General features: G+C 42.0%; 1 protein-coding gene across 3 annotated transcripts in view; it reads right to left on the reverse strand.

The window, feature by feature from the left end:
- AGK (acylglycerol kinase) overlaps nt 1-12,795 on the reverse strand; it is a 76,495-nt gene that overhangs the window by 40,964 nt on the left and 22,736 nt on the right. For all 3 annotated transcript variants that reach the window (XM_029922494.1, XM_029922505.1, XM_029922499.1), the window contains exons 3-4: nt 8,303-8,342; nt 4,591-4,670 (exon numbers count right to left, since the gene is read on the reverse strand). In XM_029922494.1, coding sequence (XP_029778354.1) covers nt 4,591-4,670; nt 8,303-8,342 — 120 coding nt within the window. The remainder of the gene's footprint in view (nt 1-4,590; nt 4,671-8,302; nt 8,343-12,795) is intronic.

The following is a 12,795-nucleotide window of genomic DNA, read 5'->3' on the forward strand; positions in this document are numbered from 1 at the left end:
CAATGTTTGATTTATTCAGCAAGTGTTTACTGAGGACCTACTAGGTGCCAGACACAGGGATAGGGGCTAGGGATACAACACAACAAAGCAGACGGAAACAACTATAGCTTAAGTATGATGTAAAGTCCTCATGGAACTTATTTATATTCCAGTGGTAGAAAGGGAGAGTGTATTTAACATTTTTCATATGGCCCGAAGGAATAAACTGAACCCCACAGAATACTAAGTGGACACAATCATTGGTGAAGAAATACACCATTTGTAACGGTTTCAAATACTAAAAGTATCTCCATTTCTTGAGTTTCAGACCTGTAGTGAAATTCCTGGAGAAGGATCAAAATTCTTTTCGATGAAGGCAGAATTTCTGCTAAGAAAGGGCAAGTTTGAAATTAATGTAACTTCAGGATAATCGACAGCTCATCTGAAGCTCCCAGGCGTCGTCACATCCTTTTCTTTATCGCCCTGTCTCTCTGTACACACCTCTGTTAGGAATTTTCACCTTGAATGACCATCAGGGATCTGGCACAACAGTCTTCGGGACAAGACTGGAAGCCTTCCAAAAACAGACACCAAATCTTATAATCCTCGCACCCCTGGCCTCTAGGATTATCCCTGGCACATTTATAAGATATGTTTAAGTATCTCATCAACTAATGCAGTAATGCATGAATAAATAAACCTGCCCCAAATGTAGGCATGTAAATTCTGCGGAAAAGGAAATGACACAATTGCGAGGTGATCTAAGAACAGAAACAGAAAGAGTCCTTTGAAGAAGGTCTGTGCTTTCAGAGTATCACACGCATCATTCTGACAGTGACTCTTGTCCAGTGCAGGGGAGGAGTCAGAAACATAGCCCAGGAATCAAGGAAGGCACAAGTAGCAAAGGGTCCCCAGCAGCATAGCCTCAGAGTTGAATAAACATTAAGCATACCAATCAATAGATGGGTTTTTTGCCCAAATGTTTTCAACAATTGCATCAAAGAAAAACAAAAGCTAGAACTTTCAAAACGCCAAACATCTCACTTTCACATCCACATTTACTCAGTCCTCTCTCGAAGATTATTTTTATAAACCAGTGATGCGTGCTTTGACTGTCTCACAGTATTTTATACCAGGAGGAGATGCAGGGGTTGCTCATGAGCTGCATGTGTAGTGATGCACACACCAAATTCAACATTCCTTAAAAAGAAATAAGCACCAAAGGGCAGAGAGAAATACATAACGTTTCTTATTCCGAATTAAAATAGAAATGGAGAAGCGTGGACAAATTTTCTAGAGAACCATTCAAAAAATAATCTCCAATTCAGGACCTGCCTGAGCAAGTTAGAAACAAATTACTCAAATAGGGCCCTGAATGCTTCTTAGAACAAACAGGGAAGGCTAAATGAAAACCTCTGCGTTCCAGCTCCCCGTTTCTGGGGCTTCACCCAGCAGCAAAGGGCTGAGCTAGTGATACTACATGTGTTTCTCCTCCCAGGGTTGTTTTCATTACTAGATGGGTAAGAAAAGCCCATGGGGAGGGGAAGGGGAAAAGAGAGTTGGGGAGAGAGAGGGACACAAAACCTGAGAGACTATTGAATACTGAAAACGAAGGGGGGGGGGGGGGGGAAAAGCGGTGATGGTCATGGAGGAGGGCACTTGTGGGGAAGAGCACTGGGTGTTATATGGAAACCAATTTGACAATAAACTATTAAGAAAAAAAAAAAAAAGCCCAGCTGGAAGTGCATCGGCTCTATCTGAGAAGCAAAACTCTGGGCCACTCTAACTCTGCTATATTAATCATTTACAACAAATCCATAAGCTCCCCCAAGTTGAAGAAATAGGATTTGAACATTTGGGCTTTTATTCACATCTTTATGTGACACCACGCTACAGACAATCACTAAAATGAAAGTGATTTTTTTCCTCTTCTAATGTTCGATATAAAAGATTGGAAAACAAGTGTCACCAGGAAGAGATGCATTATTTATTATATAATTAAAAGTGAGACAGCACCAGAGCTAAAGGAAAACTTTATAAACCTACAGCAATTTCCAGGTTCACATACACACCGAAGAAACAATTACTTCTTAATGTATTATTTATTAATGCTAAACACACAGTTATCTTATTTCTTAAAGCACCTATGTAGTTTTAACCCAGTGCTACATAATGAAATAGCTACAGGATGAATTATGAATTATGTGTCAGAGCAGAGCCAAGATGACAAAAATAGTGCAATTAAATAGTGAAAGCGGAAAAAAGATGCTAAGAGCTTCCGAGCGCTGCTACCCAGAAGCAAACAAGGATTCACCTTGCTAAAGGGAACCCTAACTTTAGAAGACATTCCCTAGCCCCCCCTTTAAAGATAAAGATTTTATACTCAAAGACAACAATCCACCTTTAGAAACGCCAATACCTTTACATGTAAAAATGTCCACAGAACCTAAAACTGCTCTAAAAAAGTTTATTAGTTTTTAATGTAATTATCTCATTAAGTAGGAACTTAACAGGTCATAGCTGAAACCAAATGTCATATTTTTCATTATCAGAATTAGCAAATTGCTAACTTACTGGGTCTCTAAACAGGACCTACAATAGTTACATCACTGTAGGCAGAGGGGGAGTAATGAGTGCTTTGGGGAAGGGCGGAGGGGGGAGGGAGAGCAAGGTAAAGAATGTTTTGAATTTTGCCAACAAGTCAAAAGTAAGCACATTGGCTTATCCTCCCCTTTTATCCAGTGCTTATAGGAAACAGAAACACTGAACACACTCTAGGCATTATCTCATTGAATCCCAAAGGCATCTATTCTATATGTAATTATATAAGGCACGAGCTATTACTTCCTCATTTCACAGAGGACTACACTGAGAATTTAAGTTAACCAATTCCCATATCACAGAGCTAAAGTGTATAGAAGCCTGGTCCTTTCAACTCTGAAGCCCACAGTGTTCTCTGCCACAGGCCACCACGGTTTAGTTGTCTTGGGTATTCTGATGGTGTGGTGTGAGGACATGTTCATTTGTTGGCACTGCTTAGTGTTGGTGTTAAACAAGAACGCTCACTAGGCATTGGTGTGCTCGTGGGGGAGGGAGGCGAGCCTGTGACAAAGCCAGTCCAACAGGACTCAATTAGGCAGATCAGGAAGTCAGTTCAGACAATAATAGTAAGTGTCTGAAACTGCAGAATTAAAAATAAGACTTGACTCTTCCTTCTACCTATAAAGCCACACTCATTATTCTCAAGAAATTATTTCTCACTCAAAAAACTTACTTCAGAGTCCCTGCATTTTACACAAGAATGCTTAGAAACTGCTCCCAACTATTCATTTTGTTGTTGTTCTTAATATCATTTGACTTAGATCTTCCACAATTCTACCTAATATGTATTTATTAATTTTCTGATCCTCAAGAAAGACAAAAAAAAATGTTCTGGTCGTTATGGAGAATAAAAAATATTATTCCCCCAAACACACACACCACCTTTTAATCCTTACTATATTTTAAGAATAAGTTTACATCTTAGGGACACCCAGTCAGTTAAACGCTCAGCTCTTGATTTTCAGCTCAGGTCATGATCTCAGTTTGTGGGTTCAAGCTCCACGTCAGGCTCCGTGCTACATTGCAAAGCCTGCTTGGGATTCTCTCTCTTCCTTTCTCTCTCTGCACCTCAGACATGCTCTCTCTCTCACTCTTGCTCTCAAAATAAACAACTTTAAAAAATAATAATTTTATGTTTTAAATGATTTCTTCTAAAAGCCTTCCACGTCTTTTTAAATTCACCTTTCCAACTGAATGAGAGCTGCCCCTAACAACGAAAAAAAATTATTTTCCTTATGGTTCTTTTTTAAAATTTACAGGTTTTATTTCTTAGAGCAGTTTTCAAGTCCAGGGTAAAAAGGAGCACAAAACACAGAGAATTTCCTCGGACACTTTGCCCTGCTGAAAGCACACCCAGCCTCCCCACCTTCCACGTCCTGCACCAGCACAGGACCCCTGTTATGATAAAGAACACAAACATGTGATCATTAACCAAAGTCCCAGGGATTCCTCACACCTGAATGCCCACGGTGGCCTTGCACAGCCCTTCCAGGCCAGCCAGACCAGGTCACAGACTGCCTGGGGACACAAGAGGGACCTAAGCAGCCATTCCTGTCGCTAGGCCTCGGCCCCCGGGCCACCGCCTCCGTCAGGAAGGCTGAGTGCTCTCACTCTGCCCACCTCCCAGACCTCGCTTAAGCTTCCCTCCTTCTGGAAAGGTCGTTTCTGACTTCACAAGCCCACAGTGCTCTTAGACGTTGTGGAACATCCTGCGTCAGAGAAGACCCCATCATTTACATCCCAACAGCAGGGACTGTCCCCACGCAGGGAAGCCTTAGAGTATGAATTCTGGGATTGTTATTAAACTGTTGGACAAGTTTGCTAAGCGTCAGCCAGATCTACAGTTACCACTCATTAAGCACTCTTTCTCCATTACAAATTCATCTTACTGCTAGACCAGTACTGAACCTACTTCTCTAATTCCACACAGTCCAACTAGCTTGGCTAGTCCGTGATTTCCCCCCACACCCTAGGAGAAGGGAGGATGTGACAAATCACAAACTGAACTACCCTTTGCAAGCTGCAGGATTGAGGAAAACCGTGGCCTTCTTCACTTGTGCATTGGGAGGAATGAGTTGATTGCCAAACACCTAAAAAGGAAAAAAGAAAAGTTTTAAGCAAATGTCCTTTTATTCAGTTAGTGATTACATATATTCTTTCAGTCCAAAGGCATTTACTTCCAGGAGACACAGTATCTATTCTGGGGGAAAAATGTTCTTTCAGGATCTCCTATTGACAAAAACACTATGAGCAATGATAACAAAGTCTACCATTATTTAAGGACAACCACCTAAATTCTGTAAGAAAAAAAACCCTGCTTCATCTACTACAGGTAAGTAATTTTTCTGTTCTCTGTATGATATGGCCAGGTTTATTATAAACACATGACCGGCAAGGCCACAGTCAATCAGAAGGGAAGTTTAATCCATTTGTCCTTAGTTTTCAGAGTATCGTCTTTTTCTCCCTCAATTTATTCCTAAAGTATATTCATAAAGAATCTATGTGTTACCAATTAATCTGCATATTTTCAGGGCACCTGGGTGGCTGAGTCGGTTAAGTGTCAGAGTTCAGTTCAGGTCATGATCTCATGGATTGTGAGTTTGAGCCCCACATCAGGTTCTGTGCTGACAGCTCAGAGCCTGGAGCCTGCTTCAGATTCTGTGTCTTACTGTTTCTCTGCCCCTCCCCTGCTCATGCTCTGTCTCTCTCTCTCAAAAACAAACATTAAAAACATTTTTAAATCTTCAAATTTTCATACATATAAAAAATAAAACTAATAGTCTATTGCCTCCTCCTTTTTGCAACCTTGTAGAACTTGGTAACTAAACAGCATCAACTGGCAAGGAAAAGAAAGAGAATACTTAACTAAGCACCTATTATTTGCCCTTGTCCTATACATTATTCTTAGTTCTCAGAAACTTAGGAAGTATTAAGTGTTCTCATTTTAATAGGTTTTTTTAAATTTTTTTTAATATTTATTTATTTTTCAGAGACAGAGAGAGACAAAGCATGAACAGGGGAGGGGCAGAGAGAGAAAGAGTCACAGAATCTGAAGCAGGCTCCAGGCTCTGAGCTAGCAGTCAACACAGAGCCTGATGCAGGGCTCGAACCCACAAGCCATGAGATCATGACCTGAGCTGAAGTCGGATGCTCAACTGACTGAGCCACCCAGGTGCCCCTCATTTTAATAGTTTAGAACACCAAGATTCAGAAAGATTGTCACATAGTTAATATATCACAAGCCTAGAATTTATGTCTAACTCCAAACCCCAAACTTCTCCATCAGCTCTGAAAAGCAGATAAAGGAGGCAGTGACCTTGAGAAGCACACAGACACAGGTGTGCAGAGCCAAGATGGGAACAAACGTGAGCAAGTGCTCTTCCACCTGAGCTGGAAAAGACCATCGACAGAAGGAGGAAGTGGGAAAGCACCAGAGCCAAACTTCGAGCCTTTGATGGTGGGGAGCAGGTCTGGGCCAAGTAGGCAGAATTCAAGTGTACAGGTACCAAATAAAGACCAAAGAAAAATGAAAGTTCTACCAAAAGTTTTATTAAGTGATTCTAAATCCACTGCCGCCCTGACAGTCCAGGGGAGAGAGGTTCTCACCACGGTCTTTTTAAACAAACACATACACACTTTCTGAATGCTTCTGAAAGACATACCATTTCTTTGTAAAAAGTTCCTGGTACATTCTAATTTCTACTGTTTTCACTTTTGTTGAATTTGACTTCAATATTTCACTGCCAAATCTCTAAACATCGTAATGTGTTCTCTCTCTAGCCATACCTTTTCTGGAATGTGGCCAGAAATCATTTAATCAACCAGTTTCTCTGGCCTACCAGATTCCAGATCATTCTCCTGTGTCCTGGTATCTCAGTCTCTCCAATTCTTACCTACCTCACGTTATAGTGGGTTTAGGAGCTTATGTGAGGCTATAGCGAGTTGAGTTTATGGGAGATAAATAAAACAAAAAGAAAAACATTATTTCGAGAATTTAGATGGCAAAAGGAAGGACTTAAACACAGAGTTACTAGAATAGGCTCTAAGGATGAATTAACTTGTCTGCCAGGTGGAAGGAGGCCTATGGGTGCTGAGAAGTAAAGAGTTAAAGCCATGGGAAAAGGCAAATACGAGAGCGCGAAGGACCAGAGGCGCAGTCTCTGAGAAAGGAAGAGAGCACACTCAGATCAGAGGTGGACACATTTTCCTTAAACGAGACAGGACCCTCTGACCACTCTTGCCTTCGGGAGAGACAGAGAAAAGCGTCCCCTCCCGAGAAGATTTTCCAGTTGCTAATGGAAAATTAGCTTGGGGTGGGAACCAGATCAAATTTAATACTAAAATTTACTTGAAATGATTTTTTTTTTTTAGAGAGTATGTATGTGAGTTGGGGGAAGGGGTGGACAGAGTGGGGGGAGGCAGAGAGAGGCAGGGAGAGAGGGAAGAGGGAGAGTCTCAAGCAGGCTTCGTGTTCATCACAGGGCCTGATATGCGGCCGGATCCCACGACCCTGGAATCATGACCTGAGCCAAAATCAAGAATCAGACGTCCAATCGACTAAGCCACCCAGGTGCCCCTTGAATTGATTTTCAGAACAGCTGAGCCATAGAAGATAAAAACAAACAGAATAGTAATCAAAATTTTAAAACACAGATTTTGAACAGTTAGATCACCAGAGAGAAGACTTTATTAATAGTATCTATTGTCATTGTCATCTATGAAAACATCTCAGTAACACACATGATGCTTGCCACCCACCTCTTCTACTAAATACATCATAGCTTTGTTGCTTTTTACTTCATGTTTCCTTTTTGGTATTTATGATATCATAAGCTTCAATGACATACAACAAAAAGGCAACTCAGTTATGGAAATTCACCCGCAAGGAATAATGTACAAACTTGGAGGGGATGGAAGAACAAGAACGTGGTCTTGAGCTTGAAAGGAATTTTTTAAATGTTTTTTATTTTTGAGAGAGAGACAGACAGAGTTCAAGTGGGAGCGGGTCAGAGAGAGAGGGAGACACAGAATCTGAAGCAGGCTACAGGCTCTGAGTTGTCAGCACAGAGCCTGATGCGGGGCTCAGAACTCACAAATGGTGAGATCAGAACTCGGCCAAAGTCAGACACTTAACTGACTGAGCCACCCAGGTGCCTCTTGAACTTGAAAGGATTTCTAATTCAACTATAACTAAGGCAGCCAGATACCGGAATATTTACATGCAGTATCACGGGCCTGGGAGAACAAAGCACACATGGTATGAATCAACTGTGCTAAACAGACTCTAAAAATATGAAACAACAGTTTTAAAAAGATTTGACTTCGAGGGGTAACACCTGCTCTGAACACAAATCTTTGGGGGTTATTTGGATCAGGGAAGATTCAGGGCTTAGTCCGATCTTCAAGGACAACCATAGACATGAACAAACTCCCAGAGCTCCAACCAGCCCACTTATGTGCTCTTAGGTCGAATCCAGAAGTAAGTGCGTCTAAAGGGGTGGGCGTGAGAACTGCTCTTCACCAGATGGCTAACTTCCTCCAGCTCTGTTCAGAGCTGGCTCTCAGCCTGACTCATCCCCTGACAACGGGAAAATACATCCAAACCACACTGAGGCAAGGCACCCCTCAAAGAGCTGGGGTGCAGGTCCCCTGAAGAGCTGGAATGTTCTGTGCAGTAGAGAGAGAAAGTGGGTTTTCACTTTAGCACACGAAGTGACATTACCTGAGCTTCTTGGCAGGCAGCTCTCCTTAGCAGGTTATCACTATCAAAGCAAACAAAGAGAACGATCATTAGCTTTAACAAGCAGGTTAAGATCCAAATAAATAAAGCTGGTTTTTTCCTTTTTTTTTTTTTTTTTTAATGCGTATAACACTTCCCTATAAAATACTCAAGTGAAAGTTTGTAAAAGGCTTGTAACAAAGCACAGGCACTTTGAAAGGTACTTTCCCTGAATGAAACCCGGTGTTAAGTATTTCCATATAACGGTAGACAAAGTGCCACTCCCTCCAAGATGCCACATCCTAACTCCCAGAGCCTGACGATGTGTTACCTTACTTAGGTGGCAAAGGGGATTTAACAGACGTGATTAGGTTTAGGATCTGGAGGTGGGAAGATAATCGTGGTTTTAGGCAGGGGAGCCTAATCTAATGATGCGTGTCCCTAAAAGTGCACCAACTTCCCTGGCTGTGATCAGCAACAAATACTATTATGGAAAAATGGTCATAAAGGTGCAAGCTTGCTGACCCTGAGGATGGAAGGAGGCCGCCAGTCCAGGCATGTGGGTACCTTCTAGAAGCTGGAAAGGCAAGGAAATGGCTTCTCCCCAGAGCCTCCGGGAGGAACCCAGTTCTTGCAGACCCTTGATTTTAGCCCAGTCAGACCCGTGCTGGACTTCCAACCCACAGAAGTGGAAGATAGTAAATTCTTGCCGGGTTGAGTCACTAGGTTTGCGGCAGCTGGTTAGAGCAGCATTAGAAGATTAACGCACATATCCTTTATTTTTATTTTCCAGTGGAAATTATCCAGGTCATGCGCCAGATATAAATTTGATAGTTGTTTCTGCTGTTTTTTCTAAATCTCTTATTTTTTATATCCTTGTCAGATAATTACGTCACAAGTGGGAAATTTTGGCATGAGGTGAAACTTTGGCTTGCAAAAATGAAAACACTCTGTCAGAAAATTGTTTGTCTATTTAACATAAAAGTTCCTAAAGTGTGTCTATTCCATGTATACTATACGAGCACTTTAAGTGGCTGATTGCCCACCAGGCCCCAGAATCTTCTCCTCCTAAGAGTCTATCCTAAGCCATGTTGATGGAGCTAAGACAGTAACTGTAGCCTGGTGGGCCACAGTTAAAAACACTAAGCTAACCAACAATTCAGTTAAATTCTTTCTAAAAAAAAAAAAAATACTCTCGCTAGACCACTCTCATAACATCGGAGATCTTAAATTTTGCATTTTTACAGTCATTCAAAACCTAATTTTGAGTTAGGTTTAAACGAAAAGAAAGGAAACGACCTTACGCTTTTTGCCATAGCTGCAGTCAAAGGCCGCTCGAGGACTTTTCATCCCCAGCCAGGTGGGAGAACCCTAGATCGCACGGAGCGGCCAGCTTTCAGAAGGAGGCACTGTGCGCGAGCAAGCGCCCATGCCACTCGTTGGTGGGTATTTACCAAAGAACACAGAAACAATGTGAAGGGACATGTGTCCCCCTGTGTTTACTGCAGCAGTGGTTACAACGGCCAAGATGGGAAGCAGCCCAGTGTGCGTCACGCATGAGTGGACAAAGAAGATGTGGTGTGTATATACAAGTGAATATCATTCAGCCGTAAAAAGAATGAAATCCTGCCATTTGCCAGGACAGGGATGGAGCTAGCGAATATAATGCTACGCAAAATAAGTCAGAGAAAGACAAATAACATTTCAGTCATATGTAGAATTTAAGAAAGAACTGAACAAAGGTGGGGGGAGAGACAAACCAAGAAACAGACTCTTTAAAGAGAACTATTGGTTGCGGGGGGTGGGGGGGGGAAGGAGGTGACGGGGAATAAAAAGTACATGTATCATGAGGAGCCCGGAGTAGTGTATGGACCTGCCAGATCAGCACACCGTTCACCTGAATCTCATGTAACACCATGTTAACCATATTGGAATTTTCATTTCATTTCATTTAAAAAAATGCTCCCCATCTGAACCCTAGGAACAATGTTCTATTAAAATTAAAATGACACTTAAAAGTGCATGCTGCTCTACAACAAACCTTTTAGGGGGGCGAGTCCTTTGGGAAGTCTAGGCCACGAGGCACCTTTTACTGCCAGGCTCAGTCCCCACCTGCCCAGGTGACTATTCCCCTCCTACCCTGGGGCAAAAGGTTGCTGCACCAGCTTCTCACCCCTCCCCCACCCGAGATTCACGAATATTCATGTTTTGCTTTTCTACCTAATTGCTCTCCATCAACTGCTCTCAGTGAATCACAACTAACAGCAACAATTATATACATAATTTAAACACACACACACACACACACACACACACACTCACACACAATAAGGGAAATTCAAGGTACAGAGTAGTAAAATATTTAAAAATAATGAATATGACAATTCTTTATAGTTGACTCAACACCTCATGCTCACAACCTTCTATGCAATGACAAGGTAAAATACTCAATCCTGAGTAACCAATGGGTCACGAAAGAAAACTGGGTGCCTTGCAGTCACCTGGGCGTGTGTCACTGGGTGCCCCAGACCAGGCTAATCCTCAATCCAGCCTCCACATTGCCCTGGGGGGACCACTGCCACCACACAGAACTGGGCTCCTCCAGACACATACTGTAATGTGGTTTTTCTACAGAATTACCTGTGCCTCCAGTCCTTTCTACGACAAACATCCTCTGGATTCCTCTCTACGAGCCATGGATACTTCTGTCACAGCTGCGCGCCTGCCTGTCTGTCCCCAGCCCTTTCCCCCTCCTCCCCTCCTACCAGGGGCAGGCCTCGAAGGTGCCAGGCTCCTCTAGGTCATTATGAGACACCATCGGCCTACCGCATTGCAGCCACATGGATTCCTGGGGGCCTCGGAGAAAAGAGAATGGCTCCAAATACAGACAAGCACCTTGCATCATTTTTTCCCTAAATTCTTTTTCACTAGAAGAAAATTTTGAATGTTAACTTTTGATTAAGGATATGATTAAAGACCTCGGTACTCTCGAGCTTGCTAATACTACTTGATTTATCAGAACACTATTCAGAATCAAAAGGCTTTTTTATAATTAATTCCCTGGATTTTAATGTGCCAGATGGAATATGCTGTCAATGCCACCTGTGAGAAAGCTAGAATATGTACCAATTTGGATGCTACAAAAGAAAATCTCATTATAATCACACAGATTTTTTTAATATCAAAAATGGTATTAACTATCTTGATCTTGCTCTCTGAACGTAGCTGTTTCTAAATATCACACATATCCTCAAAGAAAAAAAAAAACTAACTTCTCCCATTGATATATTCTGGTGATCTATAACCAGCTCTGAAAATGATTTCAAAAAAGAAATTCCAAAAATGTTTCAAGAAAGGCAGCTTTGTTGGAATAAAAGAGAAAATAACTTAAAATTCATAGAGCAACTTCCATGTGTCATATATTACAGCAGGTATAATCTTTGTAAGAACCTTGCAAGACAAGCATTAGATTTCATTTTATGGAGGAAGAAGTTGAGGCTCAGAGCAGGAACTGACTTGCCCAAGATCCCCACGTTACTAAATGGCAGAGCTGGCATTCCAGCCCATGCCAACCTGACCCTCAAATAAATGCTTTAATGCTTTTTTCTTGCCTTCAGACAATCGTGAATGGCCAATATTCATCTATCTACTTTATAGCACATTCATTCAATTAATCACATTACCTCCTAATCTCATTTACCTTTTAAAATTTACATTCATATAATGTTTTTAATAATGTTGCACATGAAGCAAGCTTACCTTCTGGTCTATCCTTGGAGGGTTACATAACTATCCTCAGGTACAAGGAAGAAAAACAAACAGGTAAAAAGATAAGGGTTAATGGTCCCTGTTGATGGTTCTCTTTGCCACAGCTGGCATACTCTGTCCTTGAGGTAATAACTATTCCTTGGAGACCCCCCTACGACCCTAAATCTCGTCTTCAGAATGACAAATGTCCTACATACCAGGATAAGTGCTGCTCTATCACTTTGTAGCCTTTCTACAATAACCACTCAATTCTGCTTCTGTACCACCCGCTTGCCTTCTTGCTAATTATAGAAAGCCCTGAGTTCTTGGACTTGGGGCCTCACATTTAGAGTTCTGTATTAACTCTGTGCGGTCCCGGCTGGTAATAAAGACCCCCTTAACTCAACTTCGGTGGTTTCAGTTGGCCTCTGTGTCTCTCCACATAACAGTAAGTTCAAGGACAATAAAGTTCCCAAAAGCAGCAGGCGAAATACTCTTTGAACACCAAGGGCTGGGTACGGTACAAGGAACCAGATTTGGTCCTGACCTGAAACAGTTCGGGGCTGAGTGGCAAAGACAGCTCTTGGCACGTATCGGTGATAAAGTAAAAGACCAGTTTCTGGATCAATGATTTGCCAGGTGCGGTGCCAGATGTCCCAGATATACTAGTGAATATGCCAGCACACCTCTCACCAAGGTCACAGGTTAGAAGGGAAGAGAGACAGTTCAACAGGTAATCATAACGTGAT

Source organism: Suricata suricatta, chromosome 2 (genome assembly GCF_006229205.1).
Source record: "Suricata suricatta isolate VVHF042 chromosome 2, meerkat_22Aug2017_6uvM2_HiC, whole genome shotgun sequence".
Classification (NCBI taxonomy): Eukaryota; Metazoa; Chordata; class Mammalia; order Carnivora; family Herpestidae; genus Suricata; species Suricata suricatta.